Source organism: Mixophyes fleayi, chromosome 8, assembly GCF_038048845.1.
Source record: "Mixophyes fleayi isolate aMixFle1 chromosome 8, aMixFle1.hap1, whole genome shotgun sequence".
In the NCBI taxonomy this organism is placed as follows: Eukaryota; Metazoa; Chordata; class Amphibia; order Anura; family Limnodynastidae; genus Mixophyes; species Mixophyes fleayi.
This window is the reverse complement of record NC_134409.1, coordinates 132,324,744-132,345,696: the sequence shown is the minus strand read 5'-3', so window position 1 is coordinate 132,345,696 and position 20,953 is coordinate 132,324,744. Positions and strand designations below refer to the sequence as shown.

Here is a 20,953-nt window from a genome sequence, read left to right as displayed (position 1 = left end):
TTAAATTTCCTCCGAGTGCAAACTATAGCTCCCCCCTATCGGCCCTCTCAAATGCTGCCATTATCAGAGCCGCTGACGTGTGTCTTCTGTCCTCCAGGGTGACACAGATTCCACTGCAGAAACAATGGGATGATTGACAGTTACCTCTCCCTACTGGAACCTGAAGGCATCTGCTACCATTTCCTAATAAAAACAAACTTGATGAAACTATACATGACATTGAGATTTTAGATATAATTAATCCTGGCACAACAGAAAGTCTTATGAAAAATAATGTAGAGGCTGCCAGGTTAATAAGAACCTCGGTTTACTCACAAGGACGTCCCATTGAATCAGGCAGGGGGGACATTACAGAACCTGATTTCTACTGGGACATTTAATTAAAATGTACAGCTGATGATTTGAGGGCTCAGGGGCTGGCTGCCAAATTTCCACCTGTGCCGTTGTGGTATAATATATTGTACAACATCCACTATTTACATCTCAAACTATAACCGGGCTCTTTCTGTAGTATAGGGGCAGCATAGTGGCTTAGTGGTTAGCACTTCTGCCTCACAGCACTGGGGTCATGAGTTCAATTCCCAACCATGGCCTTATCTGTGAGGAGTTTGTATGTTCACCTTGTGTTTGCATTGGTTTCCTCCGGGTGCTCCGGTTTCCTCCCACACTCCAAAAACATACTAGTAGGTTAATTGGCTGCTAACAAATTGTCTGTGTGTGTGTGTATGTTTGGGAATTTAGACTCTGTACAGCGCTGTGGAATCAGTGGTGCTATATAAATGGTAATAATAATAATAATCCATACACACTCAAAATGTGCACATTCACACCCTTTGTTACACAGAATGAGGTATATAAAACAAGAGACTGGCACATTTTGTTTAAAACTGGGAAGTTGTTTATTGACACAGTAGAAAACAAACAAAAATAAAAACTTGATATAAAGAAACAATATTGCACATCATTAGTGAAAGTGCTTCTAAAACAGCTCGAGACAACCTTAACATACATAGATAACAAGATTATATCACTATCCCCATCTTCATAGTCCACCCAGCAGTGAGGCCCCTTACACGATACACCCACATTACGCAAGAACCAGTTTTAAAAGGGAAATAGATATATAATTTATATTGGAAAACATAATTGTTAACAGGGCCAAATCTGGATTTACAAGGTGACTGCAAGAGGCTGATGGCTCCTGTACCCTAATGGATCAGAAGCTTAATGCCTGGTGTGCAGGAAGATTAACAAAGAGGGGGAGCTGGTGATTTAGGGGGGGGGGTAATATGATCAGATCCAGCTTAAGGGCGGGCAAATGAGGCAATTACCTTATGCCCAAAACTGTAAAAGTTGCATTTAGCACAACATTGTGTGAAACATCTTGACAGACGGCTCTCTCTGACATAAAATAATTAGGAGCAGGTGACGAGGGTAGATGGGGGGGGGGGGGGGCATTGATGACACAACAGTCATCAATCTATAAATGGGCAAGGCGATTTAGTTTTGAATGGGTGAATTATAGATTGGAATCATACATATTTAGAATAAGCCGCCAAGGATAAATTCAAGTTGCTTTATAGGAAACAGTTACCAAACTAAGAATTGGGAAAACCTGTACGAGCTTCAAGAACTTACACATTAAGTCTTTTGCCTTCGCACATCATACCTGCGGTCTAGAAGTCTATTAAATGACCCAGCAGGGAATGTTTCAGTCTACAACGTGTTAGGCTGGGTACACACTATACAAAATTTCTCCCGATACGAAATACTTAACAATTTTACCAATGATTAAAAACAAAACCATTTACCATTCACTTTCAGATCTGTGCTCTTCATCTGTCATAACCATCGGCTAAAAAGATGGTGACTCTGCACACTGCATAGAGATCTATGGACACTGCGGGTCCTGAGTGCACACACTGCAGGATTGGAACAACATCGTTCCATCGTTGAACGAGATTTTTAGTTCAGTTTAAAAAAGTCAAATGAAACGATACGATGAGCTTTGGAACCATAATGGTTCGTTGCAGCGTACACACTAAATGTGATACCTGGCCGAACGGTCGTTTATCGTGTGATTGGCCCGTTAATCGTCTGAAAACCCTGCAGTGTGCACCCAGCCTAACAGCAGAAAACAGCAACATGCACAGTTCTATAATAACGTAACATATGGAAACTCCCAATTACAGAACAGGAACTTTTGCACATATCTCTGTATACATACAATGTATCTTTATTTTGGTTCACTTCACATTTTAGAGGTCGTAGTTTTTTATACTGCAACCTTTACTGTAAGGGGGGAAATAAAAAAAAAACATTAAAAGGTGCAACTGAAATAAATGTTATGAGGCGCTGATAATGGAAGAGATTGGAAGAATAGTTGATATGTTGGTGAACTACAACCTAATCCCACCCAAAATAGGGAAAAAAGAGGTAATCTAAGTAACTACTACATGATAAGCTGCAGTGTATTAAATAACCATTGCAGATTTATTTTTTTTTAGTAATCTTTAGATCGTCAAACAAAACCTTCCAACATTTCTACATAACATGAAACTCGAGAACCCCACGGTCAATGTACTCCGGAAGACACTGAGACCATCTACCAAACCCTATGAATATACAACGGAACAGTACAGGACTTTTAATAGACTTGCCGAAACCCTCATATAGTTCAAGAGAACTGGACTCAAACAAGGAGCCATCAATACACCTGATTTAAGACCTACTGCGTACAAGATGTGCCCAACGACTGTATAGGATCTGTCCATTATTCTGCCACACACGGCAATATAGACAAATTGGCCAGGAATCAACAAATATGGACTAAGAATCATTATTATTATCATCCTTTATTTATAAGGCGCCACAAGGTTTCCACCACACTGTAGACATTACAAACGGTAGACCATCAGGGTATCATGTAACAGAACAATAAGTTCTAAGCATAGCTAGTACCAGTGTAGCTGGAGCAGAATAGGTTTGGAGACAGGAGGGAAGGGGGCCCTGGTCCTAAGAGCTTACATCCTAAAGGGAGGGCAAGCAGAGAGCAGGCACATGGGTGAGTCCGTGGAGGGGGATCTATGGCAAGTGGAGCGCAAAAGGGACGGGGGATGAGAGAGGGTGAGGTAGACAAGCACAGAGATGGATCGTAGGCTTTTAAGAACAGGTGAGTTTTCAGTGCTCGTTTGAAGGTGCAGATTAGGAGACAGTCGGATGGAACGAGGGAGGTTGTTTCAGTAGAGGGGGCAACCCAGGAGAAAGCTATGATTCGGGAGTGGGATATGGTGATCAGGGTGGAGAAGAGGCGAAGGACATTGGCGATCACAGGGGACGAGAGGGAGTGTGAATGGAGAGGAGGTAGATGTATGGGGCGGTGGAATGAGAGAGGGCCTTGTAGGCGAGGAGTTTGAAGAGGGTCATTGGATGGAAACCAGTTGTCTTACATAAGTGGTCATCAGCCAACCACAGTAACAGGCCTCCATGTGACCTAGTTCGAGAAACAACCTACACTTTGGCCATACACGAGACAAAACCGAAAACATATTCTGTAGCTTCGGTCGAATGGCGGGATGGACACGTGGCCAGGACTAGATTTTGCCAATATTTAAACATGAAACACACATGTAGCAAGACATAGGATCATTTTGATTCAGTATTGACTGCATGGACCTAATCACACACGGATCAATAATCTCTTTCTCTGCTGTAGGTGTGTAAATATCAATATATATATATATATATATATATAGAACGGAGCAAATTGTATCTCACTGTATTAGAAGATTTCACTTGGACAAAGTTTACTCCATCTACGGATCTCGCTCACAGCGACATACACTTCTGCGCTGCACTGAATATTTACCAGAAGCTACAAACCATCAGCAAATATATTATGATTTGTGCCTAATGTTTTGGACAGGACTGATGTAGCCAATAAGTCTGGTATTGATTCAATACATAGATAAATATCCAACCTGACTTCAGAAAATATATGGTTTACCTGACTATTTAAAATGTCCCACGTCCTCTATTATACACGGGTCTAGTGTCTACATTCTACATTTTTGCAAATGTCTAAAAGAAAATTAAAACAACAAAACAAGTCATTTCCCAGCCTTCCTTCTCTCCAACTGGTTACAGGTTTCACAGTTACATAAATCAATAAGTCAAATGCAATCGGTCACTTCCAATGCTGGTCATGATCTAGAATACAGTAAAAAATAAAATAAAAAAAAAACAAACAAAATTGCAATAAGGGAAAGAGGAGAATATAGGCCCTCCTGTACCCGCTGTGTCAGTGTGTAACAATACATTCTAATCATCTACTAATATAATTCCCAGTGCAGTCATTGACAATCAACAATCCCAAGTGATAACTTCATAACAGCCCCCTGAGAAAATTAATAACAAAGGACTACAAGGAATTTACAAGACACCCCATTATCACGGCATCGTGTGCTTGTACAGGTGAGACGTCGAAATGTTTTAACAACCTTAAAACAACATAAAAGATGGGACAAAAAACGAAGGCTTCAAGAATCAAAACGACTAATTTGTACGCAGATAAAAATACGGATTCCGACCGTCAATTCACGTTGATCACAACGACAATTAGAATTTTAAAAAACTTTGAACACCTCACTTTGCGGGATGAAGCATAAAAAGTCACTAATTTAACCCCCCCCCCTCCCCAACTAACAAATGTAACATACTACTATCCTTTTATTCTACATATTATATGTAACTTACTGCAATATAACAAGTCACAATTCATCACTATCAGCTACTCTGCGCGTTTATCGTGAATTTCTACACAATTTATAACTCAATTTCCGACCACATTGCTATGATTTGGGAACGTTCATGAATGTCACTATTAGTATTTTGCCAATGCTCATTATAAAATGGTTTTTTAGGCCCGTTTGGAAAATTTCACCAGTAATAGGTTTTGCGAACCTAATTTGAAGCGAAAACCCAGGACCGGGGTAACATAGTTATTTTTATTTTAGACAGATATATAAGATATATACAATATTAATGTGCTAATAAATATGTCCAAAATAACTTTGGTGCTTAATCCCAATCAGTCCATTGTTCTCCCTGACAATCACTATGCTAATAGCCGGCATTTGAACAGCAATGACAAGTTGTGTAGTGATGATGACTAGATCCAAGTTATTTGCTTGTATTCTCCTAGACAACACATACAAAACGTTTGCTTGGTGGATTCAAAACACGGCCAAGTTCACGGAGGGATGAGTAATACGCCAGGATTAGAAATCTACGCTTCAGGATTTATCTGAACAGCCTTTTGGGATGTAATTTGTAGCTCCTCTTGGGAGGAAGAAAATTCTCCATTTAGAAAGAATAATTTGTTGCAACAGTTTTGCATTTACAGAACTGTGACTTGGGAAATTATTTTGCTAAATGACGTTTTTTTGTTGTTGTTTTTTAAATGAACTTAGCATGCAACTTCACAGTCCATAATTTAACCATGCCCCAAACCAGCTGTTTCCAGCAATAATCACATTTTCAAGTATAAAAGCTTTTCCTCCTTACATCATTACATCTATGGTGGGTGACATATGAAGACAACGGGTTAAGAAGTAGTCCAGAAAAATCAAGATTTGTGTAGGATCCTACTGTCATTTGCACATCACTCTCCCACTAAACAGAACAAAAATACAGGACATAAAAACTTTAACGAAAGTTAAAACTACACGAGCGATTTTCCAGTCGTTTATTTGCTGGCGGTTAATCGCTTACCAGCAATCTTCCATTTTGCACCATCCCGTTTCCTATGGGGGCATCAACAGGTGACTTTTAATCGCTGTGTAGAGAGAGCAGCTTCACGGTCACACACTGCTGCGATTTAATTGCGTCACATGAACTTCAATTTTTTTTCTTCGCGATCCTGGGCAAGAAATTAGATTTCAGAGCGATTAATAGTACAAAATAGCGTAAAGTAATCACAGAGACTAAAAATCGCCAGTGTAGTTAAGGCGTAAAGTACAAAATAGCGTAAAGTAATCACAGAGACTAAAAATCGCCAGTGTAGTTAAGGCCGTACTCACGAGCCAAACTAGGACACCTTGAAAAATAATTCTAAAAGTTCTATTCCATGCAAAAATGGAATCTGTGAACTATTAACCCTTGTGAAACAGGAGTGGGGTAGATATGAGTGTTTTACCCCCCATTCAGCATAAGAAGAGAAAATTAAATCTTGCGCTGGTGCAATAGGGCGGCCTTGAACAATCTGAATGACCTGTCCCCAGTTCTGTATAAATAACCTTTGTACTACTGGAAAGGGGACCATAGAGCACTTTACATGACCCATTTCTGCATAAAATGTAGATTAAACCACCGTGTGCCGCGGCTCCCTGGGATGCCGCGGCCAGGGCCGGTGGTAAGCAAGGCAGGGGCCTACTTAGTTATTATTTTGGCTTAGGGGTGCCTAAAAAAAAAATATAGAGACCCAAAGGATGTATCGAACTGAGAAAGTTTGGGATCCAATGGATTAAACCCTTGTGATTAAAGAATGAGGGGCATGGACCACTTTGCCCCCCACTCTTTCATACACACAGGATTTAACACATGTGATACAGAAATGGGAGCACTGAGCACCCAACTCTTATCAAGTAGTGATTAACCCAGTGGTTCCCAAACCGTGGGCCTAGGCTCCCTCGGCAATCTCACAGGGGTGCCTTAGCCAGGGCCAGTGGTAAGCAAGGCGGGGGACTACTTGGTAATTATTTTGGCTTAGGGGTGCCTTGAAAAAATTATGGACACCCTAAGGGTGCCTTGAACTGAAAAAGTTTGGGATCCACTGGATTAACCCCAGACATAGGAATTGGGGACACAGACTACTCTTCAGGGCTTGCACCCATCACCTGCATATAAAAGACTAATATAGTAATTGGGGTTAGAATCCCTTCTATACCTAAAAGCTGATTAACCCTTGTGATGCTAGAATGGGGGCACAGAACACCTGGCATCATGGGCACAGCATGGACCAGTGATCACTAAGAAGCCCCCCCTGTGCACGGACCAGGGGAGGGGGCTCATTTTTTGGAGGTCTGGGTCTTCTTGGGGAGCAGCACAGCCTGGATGTTGGGCAGGACCCCCCCTTGGGCGATGGTCACCCCCCCCAGCAGCTTGTTGAGCTCCTCGTCGTTGCGGATGGCCAGCTGCAGGTGCCGGGGGATGATGCGGGTCTTCTTGTTGTCCCGGGCGGCGTTCCCGGCCAGCTCCAGGATCTCGGCGGACAGGTACTCCAGCACCGCGGCCAGGTAGACGGGGGCCCCGGCCCCCACCCGCTCGGCGTAGTTCCCCTTGCGGAGCAGCCGGTGGACGCGACCTACGGGGAACTGCAGGCCGGCCCTGGAGGAGCGGGACTTGGCCTTGGCCCGGGCTTTGCCGCCGGATTTCCCTCGTCCTGACATCGCTCACACCTGCGGGGAGACACGAACATTAGCGTCAGTTCGGGGATTATTCGCCCAACAACCCGCAGCGCTGGCGGAGCCGTACCGTGCTCGGGATCTCCCGCTGTAGCGATCACCAGCTGCGCGATGTGCACTCCGCGACTCCCAGCGCTGCAATGGGGTAAGCCCCGCCCACCCAGCGGGGCAATGGGAAGAAGCGCCGCCTACCCAACGGTGAAATGGGGAGAAGCCCCGCCCACCAAGCGTTGCAATGAAGGGAAGCACCGCCCACCCCGGCCTCTCCTACCAGACACGCAGCGTCTATTGGCCAGCGCTGGAGCGCTCCCTCCTTCCCAATGGACGAAACCCTCACCCGCGATTTGCATAGACACGCCCTCACCCGGCTGAGTGCCTGTTTCATGTCAGGGCAGAGATCTGTATCAGCCGGGGAAAGTCTGCAGACCCCGGCGGTGGGACGGAGCCGATGACCTGCAGACCCCGGCGGTGGGACGGGGCCGATGACCTGCAGACCCCGGCGGTGGGACGGAGCCGATGACCTGCAGACCCCGGCGGTGGGACGGAGCCGATGACCTGCAGACCCCGGCGGTGGGACGGAGCCGATGACCTGCAGACCCCGGCGGTGGGACGGAGCCGATGACCTGCAGACCCCGGCGGTGGGACGGAGCCGATGACCTGCAGACCCCGGCGGTGGGACGGAGCCGATGACCTGCAGACCCCGGCGGTGGGACGGGGCCGATGACCTGCAGACCCCGGCGGTGGGACGGAGCCGATGACCTGCAGACCCCGGCGGTGGGACGGAGCCGATGACCTGCAGACCCCGGCGGTGGGACGGAGCCGATGACCTGCAGACCCCGGCGGTGGGACGGAGCCGATGACCTGCAGACCCCGGCGGTGGGACGGAGCCGATGACCTGCAGACCCCGGCGGTGGGACGGTGCTGATGACCTGCAGACCCCGGCGGTGGGACGGAGCCGATGACCTGCAGACCCCGGCGGTGGGACGGAGCCGATGACCTGCAGACCCCGGCGGTGGGACGGAGCCGATGACCTGCAGACCCCGGCGGTGGGACGGAGCTGATGACCTTGATAGTGACATTTATACATATGATCCATAAGATCACTTCCAGGATCGCTGGAAATGGATGAAGTCCAGCAGTGGGGAACAATATGTGTAGATTGTACAACAATAGATCAGTGGTCCATGATCCTGTCCTTAGGCACTGACAATAGTACATTGATTTTCTAGACTTCCACATGACTCACAAGTGAAATCTAATTGGTAAATTATGTATATTTTAAAATGAGTTGCACACTAATAAATACTCCTGATAGCAAATATGTACTGCACACTATTGGCTGTGGAACTAAAGTTAAAAATAAAATAAACTAAAACCTATCATACTTCACATCTGTGACATATTCTTATAGGTGAAAACTATAAATCACTTTTGCATTGTAGAGATGTAATAAGTTCTCTTAGAGGGGCGGTGCTGTTCCTTATATCCTGAGAGCAAAGGATTTTTATATTAAAAGGAAACACATTGCTCTGATGTGTTTTTGTAAAATCATGATATAAAAATAAATGTAATGGAAGAAAGTAAATACAAATGAAGGTTTGTTCTTTTCATGAAAGTCACTGACTAAAGTTGGCCACACACAAGTCAGTCCTATAATACCTATTTGATGTATCAGTGTGTATAACAGTGGTAAAGCAATAGACCTATACCCACTTTTTTCTGAAACGCGTTGGGTCAATGTCCACATGCCTGTAGCATTCACAGTCATTGATGCTTGTTAAAATAAAATGTATTTCTACAAGTATTCCCACTTAGGACACATGCTCAGCCAGCATGATACACAATGTTACACAGCAGCTTTAAGAGACTTGAAGGGAGTGTCATGCATCAGAGAGCTGTAGGAGGCTGGTAAGCAAGAGATGAATCAGACACCAGTCCCCAAGGGACAGGTATTCTCTAAAAAGGACAATACATGACTTTTGGTATTGAAAATCCTCAGCAAGTCCTGAAACTCCATTCGTTAATCTCTCTGCCAGTGGTGGAGTGATTAAGCACAACGTTTAATTTCCCTTGTAGCAGAGTATGTCAGACATAAATGTTTTATGTTGTATCAACCTGAGCTGTGGAAAAAAATACAAAAAGGTGTTTTAAGAGAATTTCGAAGCATAAAATGACTTCCAGTGCGGTAAAGCCAGGAGTAGTTGAAGCCACATGTGCACACGCCCTCAAAATGAACAACATGGCTGCTATCATCATCATCATTTATTTATATAGCGCCACTAATTCCGCAGCGCTGTACAGAGAACTCACTCATATCAGTCTCTGCCCCATTGGAGCTTACAGTCTAAATTCCCTAAAACACACACACACACACACACACAGACTAGGGTCAATTTGATAGCTGCCAATTAACCTACTAGTATGTTTTCAGAGTGTGGGAAGAAACCGGAGCACCCAGAGAAAACCCCCGCAAACACAGGGAGAACATACAAACTCCTCACAGATAAGGCCACGGTCGGGAATTTAACTCATGACCACAGTGCTGTGAGGCAGAAGTGATAACCACTGAGCCACCGTGCCATCTTTGCACCCTGTAAATTTTGCACCCCCAAATTGTTATTGCTCCCCCCAAAAGTCTCATGTCCTAGGCTGCAGCCTAATCAGCCTATTGGCTAATCAGGTCCTGGGGATGATTCTTATGTGCTTGTGGCCTATTCACCTAAGGTGCGTTCAGCCGTATGACCTGTACCTTGGAACAGGGAATATTGCTGTTATAATATCTTACCACTGTTGATTCCAGTAGGAGCAGACTTTCTGTTTTTAAGATAACCATGATCTATGTATTGTGTGCTCGTTTGTTTTGCACATTGTAAGTGCATTTCTACATTAAATATTAAGATTTTATTGAAGATAATGCACCAGATTCTCTAATTTTGTCTATATATGGATACCCAACTATTGATGGAGCTTTAAGACATAAGTGTGAAGAATGCAGCTGTCTCCGGGGGAGTCTTGTCTATGCTGCTTTTCAAAAAGTAGGGAGAAAGTGCAATACTGTAGGGGAGAATTATAAACCGGGGGGGGGGGGTGACACTATCCCTGTTTCTGGAGACAACAATCTTTCTGAAAATCTCTCTGGATGGACTTCTCACTGCATTTTATATATCAACCTACTACACTATATGATTGTGTTCTCCTTCCACATGAGGTTTTCTGACAATTGTATCAAAGGATTAAAACTGATCAGAGAGCAAAACCTAAACAGCGTAATAAAAGCAGTTATCATACGTTCAACAAGACGTCACCGAATCAGGTTCCAGCTGAACAAGTGATAATCAAATTGACTCTGCATATGCAGCTTTCAGTGTCAAAAGCTGCAGAAAGTCGAACATCACTTTAGAGGCGGAGGACAGGGAGCGCATTAGACATAGAAGGCCTCAATATATACCACATAGACAAACCGAGGGGGGTTCCTAGTGCCTGGAAACCCCCCTCCAAGCCTAGGGCATTGTATAATTGAGGTGGCTGGACCCTGCCCCCACTTCACACGGCTCTGTTTGAAAAGGGAGAGCTGTGTGCACCTATCAGTAGTGCACGCAGCATTGTCCATGTATATTATGGGGATAGGAATAGTTGGAGAGCAGCCAAGCACTGTCTAATATTATAGCCACACCCTCATGCATGCTGGTCACGCCCACTGGCGGCGTGGAAACCCCACTCTACAAATCCTGCGTTTGCCCCTGTACCAGATGGTATTTCATTCCTTCTAAAATAATTATCCCGTCCCCTGCTGGAGGGGTTACGGGGTGTTGGGATTCCTCCTATTTGGTGGGAGTGCTTTCTTATACCCACTTGGAGTATAGTTATTAATTTAATCCATCAGACAACAGAATTCGACAATTGTGTAGGTGTTCAGCAACCGAGGGGTTGTGTTTTCTCCGACTGCTCCTTGGCTTTTGGGAACCTAATATTTTTGCTTTCAGTAATCTACTTGTGTCATTCTTGCTGCTGCTGTGTTTTGTTCAATTGCGAGTCTGCTGCTTTATCGTTACTTGTTAACCATAAATGTTTAACAAATGCAATGTTTAGTGTCGTTCCTAACAACCATGCTGGGAAACGGAGTAATGTATAAACCCCACCTCTACCAGGGATAGTGGTTTGTGGTGTCAGTGACTCCAGCATATCACAGCCCTGCTACAGTTCTGAAGCCACTACACCCGGGGGCCGACCCTCCCTCTTATACTGGATTTTCCATTCTGGTTGATTATATCCAGTCAATCTGAACAGATATTTTCAGCACTGGTCACTCCAATATTCAGCTTGTATGGTGGAAAAACAACTAAATTACCAACCAAATCAACAGAACATGATAAAAAATAAACAAGAAAAATATACCTTATTATTTTGCATAAATCTGAACTTTATTAAACATTTATAACCAAAGCATAAGAAAGTATCAGTTAAACGTAAGCCATGGCAGATGTTTTAGGATGTGATGTTAATACAATAACTATAAAAAGTGGGATCCTACGCTTGACAACACTTTGGATTCATAGACCCAAAAAGGGGTGGGGATAAACAAAATGGGGGTGGAGTTAGTTAGAAAATGGGTGTGATTGGACAGCTTAGAAGCACGGGATTGGGTGGGTCAGGCTTTTATCTATCCCAATAAACATTGGGAGGTACGGGATCCTGTTCCTGCATCTGTTAGGTTCAACTTTAAAACGCTTTAATACAGAACAATATATAACAAGTAAATCTCATTCCCCGTTTGGAACTGTAGTGAGTCGGGAACACAGAGTTATCTCTTTGGTCTTTTGGGAGAAGGTTCTCCTTCCTTCTTCAGCCATTGATGCATTAACCCCGCGCTGGTCTTCTTGGGCGACACGGCAAACTGAGAAAGTTTTGGTGATTTAATGCCTTCTGGTTCTTCTTTCTTTGGCGACTTATTTTGTAACCACAGCAACATATTTTTACCACTGGTGCTGAGAGTTGGCTCCTGAGAAAAATAAAATAAAAAGAACAAAGAGAATATTTAAAAGGGATCCCAACCCCAAAGCTGACACTTTCAGTCTTACTCTGACATTTCACTGCAGAATGACCTGACCCATTCCAGACTGCTCAAGCCCCTCCCACATTTTTTAGGCTAGTGCCTAATGGGATCTGATAGGTCACAAAAAATTGAGATTGTAGTTCATTTAAGCGGCTGTGCAATCACTGACCTGCCCTTGTGTATAAATCCACCAAAACAAATAGTAATTTCTGCAAAGCAAGTGTGCAATGCTGTCAGTCACTATATGCCTGTTCAGTCAATAAAGCTCCTCCCTCCTAACACCGCCACAGAGAAGTGGAAATTACATATGCAAGATGTTTGTGGCCTAGGTTCGGAGTGTCACATGAGGGGTCAGATAAGCCACCACCAATGTCTGTCTGGACCTTAACTGTTCAATTGTTGAGGAACATTCCAGCGCATCGATGGGTAAGATGAACTTCCAAGAACACCACGTACCATGGGCACAATGCTAACGAAATCAGTTCACCATGCCATGAGACTGGCATCCATAGTAACTACCTGCCACACCAGAGCCGAAAAGGCTCTTCCCACTCTACGATGGCAGATATCCATCCACTGTCTCAGGAAGGAAAAGACCCGGTGAGACAGCTGGAAGGGATTCTCAAGATACCCAAAAGGACATGTTCCACAGAGAGGTCCATCTTGAATGTAGCGTGTGTGGAATTTAGTGTAAGGCACTGCATCCATGGTCCCCACCTTATTCACATAGTCAGAAGTAGGTATATTAAATCCTGTAGAGAGACAATTTTGTCCAAAGGGAGAAATAGCCTCAAGGAACATGTCAGAACGGAGGTCCAGGAAACCAGAGAAGTTGAGAGTCTGCAACAATTTGGGTCTATGACGCAGCTGTGAGACACCAGTAGGTGGACCGAAGAGCGTGAACCGTCAGATCCCTGGATGGGCTTTCATCAAAACATGCTCCGTGAACAATCACAGAGAAACGCCACCATAGAGGCCATGGTCGTGGTGACCCATGGGCTGAGCGGGCAAAAGAGGTCACCAGAAACAGCAGTCAGCACCCTGAAAACAAAGCAGAGGAACTGCTGGAGGTCAGCCCATATGGGAATATAATAGTGAGCATCTATAATATTGATATCCGATAATACTGATACATATGAACTCTGAAAACAACATCCGCTATCCCTGACTGATGAAGGGACCCAGTAGTCACGGAAGAGGAGGAGACGCGCCACAACCACAGCTGCACCCCTAATCCTAGTCTGTAGATAAGACGACTTACAGTTGTCACCAAGTTCTGGGGTGTTTGAGGGACCCACATAGTGCAAAGGTGACCTGATTTATCTGCAGATAATTTACTCTGGCATTTGACTTTGCTTTGTGCTTCTCTTTTTTGACATGGATTCCTAGGAATCGGACATTCCCAGAGCCTCTAAAGAATAAGAGCGTCACTTGTTAACAACTAGGCTAGCTAGAGAGCAGAGGGACAGGATAAAGCATTTTCCTGAGGAGGTGAAGTCCTGGAAAAACAGCAGATTGTCCTCATTGGCCGTCTGGGAAGGCAGAACTAGATATCCAGACTAGAGCATGGAGATAGCAAGCACAGTATCCTGTAAAACCGAAGCCACTCCTGCTCTAAGGTCAGCCGCGTCACCATTAATAATGGTCCTGCACTCTGCCAAAGAGAGGCTCCCGGGGACTTACACTTCCGCAGGCTCAACATCTTCAAACAACCAGACGGTTATCTCCGGAGGACCACGCACTGTAGCTGCCATTCAGCCCTTGCAGCCTGGGACACTGAAACAACTTGGACGAGAGCGGCATATCTAGTCCCTCCACACCAAAGGTCCATTTACCCCACAGATGAGGCCGTGGATAGAGGGGGTGGAATTGGACATCAGTGGTTGAAGCCGGCAGACAGAGAGGGTGAAAAACACACCCTGCCACGCTCCAGCTGAAGCTGTCACTCAGAGGTGTAAAAGTGCAATAAAAATAAGGCAAGAGCCCCTGTACAAGGCACTGAGGAAGGAGCAAGAGAGGATGAGGAAAGAAGAGTCAGTTCTGTTAATCCAGTGTAACCATTACCCACTATCTATGTCACCATTATTTATAGGTACAGTACTGAGCACCCGACTTGCAAATTATTTAATTCACAAAACGCTCCCCAATGTACTTATTAAGAGTTCTTAAAGGTCCTGTCCACACCAAAATATTAAAGTATCAGGAAACTACTTTAAATTGCCACTAACTTCAAAATTATTCCAGTGACCATAATCAGCCCCAGATAATTTGAGCCTACAAATACCTTTTTTCTGTTCAGAATAACAGCAGCAATGCATTCTGGGGTGTTATTTCGAGAGTTGTTCACGATCGTGGAGACGGGGTGACAGGTGATATTTTCGATAGGGCGAATAAGCTTACAAGCTTCATTTACGGGAACCTCCCCAAAGTCCAACCACTGTCTGATTTCCTCATCTCCATCCAGTATCGCCGGCATTCTGCAGACAAAAGATCACATGACAAGTGTAGATTTAATAAAACAACATATTTAAAGCAAAAATGGAAGAAATTCTACCAAGAATAGAGCTCTGAACCACATATTTCCCCCTAACAGTTGTGCACTATTTCTTGTTTTAGTATTACCCTTCACACCCTGCTCTTCTAAAGAGGAATGTGGATTTCTACAATGTATAAAACACATTTTTGATTGACATTGTCGGTTGTGTAACACACGGTGTACTTTTTTTTCACTAGTACGCATGGTGTTTGGTAGCACTGTGGCTCAGTGGTTAGCACTTCTGCCTCACAGCGCTGGGGTCATGAGTTCAATTCCCGACCATGGCCTTATCTGTTTGGAGTTTGTATGTTCTCCCCTTGTTTGCGTGGGTTTCCTCCGGGTGCTCCGGTTTCCTCCCACACTCCAAAAACATACTAGTAGGTCAATTGGCTGCTATCAAAATTGACCCTAGTCTGTGTATGTTAGGGAATTTAGAATGTAAGCTCCAATGGGGCAGGGACTGATGTGAATGAGGTCTCTGTACAGCGCTGCGGAATCAGTGGCGCTATATAAATAAATGGTGATGATGATGATGATGTTCTGGCTTGCTTGAAGTTTCATGAAAATTTTCACGTATGTGTGTGACAAAATGAAAACAAATATAGCATACAGAAGGAAAACAATTAATTTTCATAATTATTGTAAAAATAAGCCGATCACATTACAGACAAGGATGCGACACAGGCAGCGCAGAGAGGAAGAGAGGTCACCCAGGTCTGTACAGGAAGCATCGGTTCCACTTGAACGGGTGCTGAAAACCTGCCACACTCCTGATCGCACCAAAACGTCTACCAGAGGAAGAGAGAAAGGACCACAGAAAACACTTTGTTCATCACTTTCACTAGCAGAACGACAGGCGCAGTGTCACATACGTATTGATCTGACTGACGCTGCAGACTAAAAAGTATTTTTGGCAAAGATTAGTTCACAGGGCTGGACTAATGTGTGGGGACCCCATGAAATAGCCTTTGGGGGGAGTCTCTAATACTAAACCTTCATGGTCAGCCAGCATTAGGTGTGTTCTCACTCACAGGTGAGATTAAGTTTTTTGAAAAGTGAAACAATCTCGTTTCTCTCACTGCCCGCTGCAATGACGCACCAGGACGGCGGCGGGTGCTGTGTGGCTGGGGGCAGCGCATATAGTTTCTGGGGCCTTGGTTGCCTCGTCTATAATCCGAAAGCAGCACTATAATAAATAGGTAACAGAAATTTTACTTGCCGGTCATGAATCCAGTCCATGCTCTTGGAAGCGTCCACCGTGATGAGAGTGTAGGAATACACAGGATCACCGCCACTGGGCGGCTGCCAACAATCAAACAGCCCGGCCATGGTGAGCAGCCTCCAGCTACCCCCCTCTGTGTCCGCCTTTGTATCTGGAGTCTGGGAGCAGGAAAGAGAGGACTCATTTTAAATTGCAGCTTCTGATTGGTCCTCCTGCCCACAGCACACATCAGTACTAAGCGAAATGTAGTAATAATCATAAACCCAGTTATTGGTCTTATATTTAAAGGGGGAAATCCAGCTTAACATCAGAGACGAGATCACCTGAGGCTTCATACTTAAATAGAGGCACGTATGTTTTATTCCCTGGACCACCGTATAGAACATTGCAGCGGTAATACCTGTTCGGCTTTGATCTGTGGGAAGTAAATATAGTACGGCTGTTTCACTGAGTCCTGCCTTCTCCACTCATAGAATCCATCCGCAAGGACCACACATCTCCGGCCTCTGAACAGCGGACCCTGCAGGAGTAAAGCAGAAATGTTACGGGCGGTCAAACACGGATGAACCATTCACCTCTACAATCAATGGTATTTAAAAATAAATAATATGTTTACAGAACAACTAAAAGGATCAACGAGAGTTTTACGCACTGACCTTGTACAAAGTTTTCTGGGTCATGGTATCACTGCGGCAATTGCTGGTGTTATATTGCATTTTTGCTGGGTCCGTTTCTGTGAACCAGGACGGGATTAGACCCCAGCGCATGGCAGCCAGGACCCGCTCAGAGGAGTCGGCATCCTATTAAAAAGAATTGTAATTAGAGATATAATTCCTGAACGGCATCACATGTACCTGATAGTTAGGCATACTCTGGGTCTTAGAGGAAATAACCGTCTTCATTCAAGTGGGCGGGGCCTGTTCTTCAAGTACAAAATGTACAATCGCTTAGAACCCCCCCAGTCATGACATGATCCACTCCGTAAAGATATTATTTTTCTAAGCTCAAAATGTGAATTATAGATTTTATCCCTCCAGTTATTTTTCTATTAATTCCATTCCCACATAAGTGAATCATATTCATCTCTAAAGGTCAGCTTCACATATGCAATCAATGTTTCTCCAGTGTAAGCAGCGGACTCTGCTTCCCTATATGTGGAACCCTTTCATGACCAGACACGGTTATGTGTTTTGGAGATTCGTTCCTTTCACCGGAAATAAACTTTTCTAATTTTACTTATTACCAATTTTTAGTCTACCTATGTAAAGAAAATGTTTTTCTTTTTTTTTTGGGAATGATAAGAATTTATTTAGTAGCATATTGGAATATATTTTATATAGGCAAAATGGGTAAAAATAATAATAGTTAATTTTTTTGAGGTCATTAAAAGTCCCTTAGGCTTCCCAATGTGCTTGCTTAAGGTAAACACAAGTGAATGGAAGAAGATGTGCAAATGAAATGCGGCCAAACGTTAGTAAAAATGCCAGTGGGCACCAGGTCTTTACAAGCCGTGAGCTCTATTTTTAGACCCGTTTACATATGTTCTAGCGGCAAAAATGCTCAATAAAGTTTGTAAAACATCTCATTGTATAAATATTAAACAGCTATGAAATGAAGTAACCCGGAGGATTGGCATCTACATGACCACACAAATGATACTCTCTCTTTTCACAAGTTATTGAGAACGGTTACAGACAGTCATGTCATTACTGTGGGCTGCGTGCGGAAACCATTAAACAAATTCAGTATCAGTCTCCAGATGACTTGCACTTAATATTTGTAGATGTAACAGCCTGAAACAAATAAAGATTCAGCATTTTCCTTTGCAGTCTTTTAATTTAATAATTCATTTTTACCTTCTGGAAATGCTTCAGAGACAGCAGCACGGGGCTGTTCGACTGGGGACATTTGTTATACGACGGATGGTATTTGCCCGAATCCCCCTCCCTCCACTGTGGACATTTTCTCTGTCCCTGCTTGTCTTGATATTCACAAGCTTTACCGACTTCCTCCGGCGCTAGAGTGCAAGCAGTGCGTCCACACATTGCGTAAATAGCGTTACAGGGGCTAAAATATGAAGAGACATTAACATTCAAAGATGTATACCGCTATGTAATCCGATGCTGTAACATGAAGCATGGAGGACAAATATAGCATTATAACAGCAACGCCCACGCATGGCTGGATCTTCATAGAAATTTATGTCATAAAATTGACTGAGGTTGGTGAAAGTTACCAGGAATTTGGGGGCTACAGATAAGCCGTAGGTGTAGATTTATAAAACCTTATTAATAGGAAAAGTGGAGGTGTTGCCCATAGCAACCAATCAGAATCTAGCTTTCATTTTCTAAAAGGTAATGGATAAATGATCTAGAATCTGATTGGTTGCTATGGGCAACACCTCCACTTTTCCTTTTTCGAAGGTTTGCTATAAGCCATGTGTCTTATTGCTTACATTCCACAAATAAATCTATCTTTAAATTATATTTAGCTATTAGGGTGGTATCACATGGGTGTCACAAGCACTAAGCAGTTGCCATGGTGACAGGTTCAGACAATGGAGGCAGACATTTTGTTGTAGCCCAATATGCAAATTATATATATAACATGGGTATATGCAAAGAAGATTTGTATAATCATTGTGTTCGGACATCAGAGTGTGGCGATTATACACTTCTCACCTTCCCAGCTGCTGCCACCTGCACTGTCAGCAGAGGCGCAGGGATATTGAGGTAAAAAGAAAAAAATTATGTTATAATAAAAACCAAAAAAAATATTGCATGAAATAAGGTGTGTATGTAACACTTCATGTGAGTGCATGTTTATCTCTATGTATTTTCATACACATTACTAATTCTGTTTATGTTTTTATTTCAATTAAACTGTGTGAATTATAAGAGATACGTTACCCCTAACCGTAAATCATAATGAATATTAAAAGTCACCTTGGCCTGCGGCTACGTACACAGGTTCAGTTGCCGTCTGTGCACTGTGGTGTGCTATTTAATTATATCTGTCAAATAAACCAAAGCGTATACTGGATCGTCAGGTTTTAGTAACAAAATAGGCTTTAATCTACAGAGCAGACAGTGTTTATAAAACGCATTTGGCAATTACATAATTGAGGACTCTAAACTTCATGCTTACCATTTATATTCAAATAATTGTAAGTCTGAAATATTACATACGGAATTTAAAACTGTATAATTACAAGCTGTGTACAGGATGCAGTTACTTTCAGTTAAATAGATCCCCTGGGACGTATCTGAAATACCACAAAGCCGCAGGCTGAAGCTTCATATGCTATGAAGGTAGCGCTGGCCCTTTGCACACCAGCGTATTCTAACCTTATGAACTCAGCGTTCATAGGGGTAGATGTATCAAACCTTCTAAAACGGAAAAGTGGAGGTGTTGCCCATAGCAACCAGATTCTAGCTGCTGTTTATCCAGTCACTATAGAAAACCTGTTTGGTTGCTATGGGCAACACCTCCACTTTCCCTTTTTAGAAGGGTTGATAAAATCCACCCCGTATAAGGTTTCCGGAGAAATCCGCAATGTTGCAGTAACACGAGGGGCCTTTGCAACCGTTCCGGAGGCCCGCCACGTTAACTGATTTCCCCCTCGATTATAATTGTTAATATTTTACTGAAAGCCTCATACTGTACGGCAGAGATGGGCAACCGGTGGCTCTCCACAAGTTGTGAAACTACAAGTCCCAGCAAAGCTTGAAGGTCCAAACCACCTGGAGAGAGTCACAAGTTGACAACTCTGCTTTTAAGTATGGTATGCTGGGACTTTTAGTTCCACAGGAGCTGGAGAGTCACTTGTTGCATTTATAGTATGAAGCCTGGCATGCTGGGACTTGTAGTCCCACCGCATTGGGAGTCATATGCTGCATTTACAGTATGCTGGGACTAGTAGTCCCACCGCATTGGGAGTCACATCACATGTTGCATTTACAGTATGCTGGGACTAGTAGTTCCACAACAGTTGTTAGTCACAGGCTGCTGCAGCTTGCAGCTTGCAGCTTGCACCATGCACACAGCGATGTAACACTGAACAATGAGTAATAAACCAGTAACACTGACCTGGGAGAGGTGCAGTCACAGCTCCATGTTCTCCCTGCAGCGGGCGGGTAATTGCACCACCCCCACCTGAGGAGGGGAGCTGACGTCACTGGGTCACGTGATCTCCAGTCCGGGGAGGGCGGGGCCACAGAGTGACTGACAGCTGGAGGTGACTGGTGCAGGAGCAGAGCATGGGACGGGGATATGTCTGTCCAGCAGCTGTGGAACTACAAGTCCCAGCATGCAAGGTCGTGCTGGAGAGTTAGTGTTAGCCTATTGCAGTGTTGGCTAACCTGGTGTTGTGAAACTACAAATCCCAGCATACCCTTCCAGCAATAAGCTGATATATATTGGCAAAGCATGCTGGGACTTGTAGTTTCACACCACCTGGAGTGTCACAGGTTAGCCTGGAGGGTGAGAACATGTTCAGACATGAAACATAAACGGATTTTGGGGAAGAGGTGACAGCTAATGGCAGCTGTACCTAATGGCGAGATTTGCAAGCACACTTGGTCACATTATACCTCCTAATAATCCCAATGTTTGCAAAACAGTCCCGAATTTCAGAAGCTAAAAGGGGCCTGGAACCTGAAAAGTAGCATTTTTCATGT

General features: G+C 44.0%; 2 protein-coding genes across 3 annotated transcripts; both read right to left on the bottom strand.

Annotated features, from left to right (window-relative positions):
• Positions 1-6,781: 6,781 nt before the first annotated feature.
• LOC142099765 (histone H2A type 2-B-like) lies at positions 6,782-7,623 on the bottom strand. Its single transcript, XM_075183612.1, has 2 exons — positions 7,534-7,623; positions 6,782-7,457 (listed from the first exon to the last, which is right to left on the bottom strand). Exon 2 carries the CDS (start codon positions 7,446-7,448, stop codon positions 7,068-7,070), a length of 381 nt encoding a protein of 126 aa, XP_075039713.1. The 5' UTR covers positions 7,449-7,457; positions 7,534-7,623; the 3' UTR covers positions 6,782-7,067.
• Positions 7,624-11,859: 4,236 nt separating this feature from the next.
• Positions 11,860-20,461, bottom strand: HMCES (5-hydroxymethylcytosine binding, ES cell specific). 2 transcript variants are annotated; one of them, XM_075183611.1, is made up of 8 exons: positions 20,364-20,455; positions 19,220-19,287; positions 18,131-18,341; positions 16,931-17,074; positions 16,675-16,794; positions 16,272-16,432; positions 14,801-14,993; positions 11,860-12,462 (listed from the first exon to the last, which is right to left on the bottom strand). In XM_075183611.1, exons 3-8 carry the CDS (start codon positions 18,317-18,319, stop codon positions 12,265-12,267), a joined length of 1,005 nt encoding a protein of 334 aa, XP_075039712.1. In that variant the 5' UTR covers positions 18,320-18,341; positions 19,220-19,287; positions 20,364-20,455; the 3' UTR covers positions 11,860-12,264. The 2 variants fall into 2 exon arrangements, with proteins under 2 accessions (XP_075039712.1, XP_075039711.1); XM_075183610.1 differs by lacking the exon at positions 19,220-19,287 and having other exon boundaries at positions 20,364-20,461.
• Positions 20,462-20,953: the final 492 nt, after the last annotated feature.

What these genes read in the sequence shown, in the direction of transcription:
- LOC142099765 (XM_075183612.1), bottom strand. Translation starts at nt 7,448, where the DNA reads ATGTCAGGACGAGGGAAATCCGGCGGCAAAGCCCGGGCCAAGGCCAAG.
- HMCES (XM_075183610.1), bottom strand. Translation starts at nt 18,319, where the DNA reads ATGTGTGGACGCACTGCTTGCACTCTAGCGCCGGAGGAAGTCGGTAAA. An exon ending in CTCTGAAGCATTTCCAGAAG is followed by an intron (nt 17,075 to 18,130) that starts GTAAAAATGAAT and finishes TCTTTTTAATAG; the next exon opens with GATGCCGACTCCTCTGAGCG. An exon ending in CACAGATCAAAGCCGAACAG is followed by an intron (nt 16,433 to 16,674) that starts GTATTACCGCTG and finishes TCCTGCTCCCAG; the next exon opens with ACTCCAGATACAAAGGCGGA.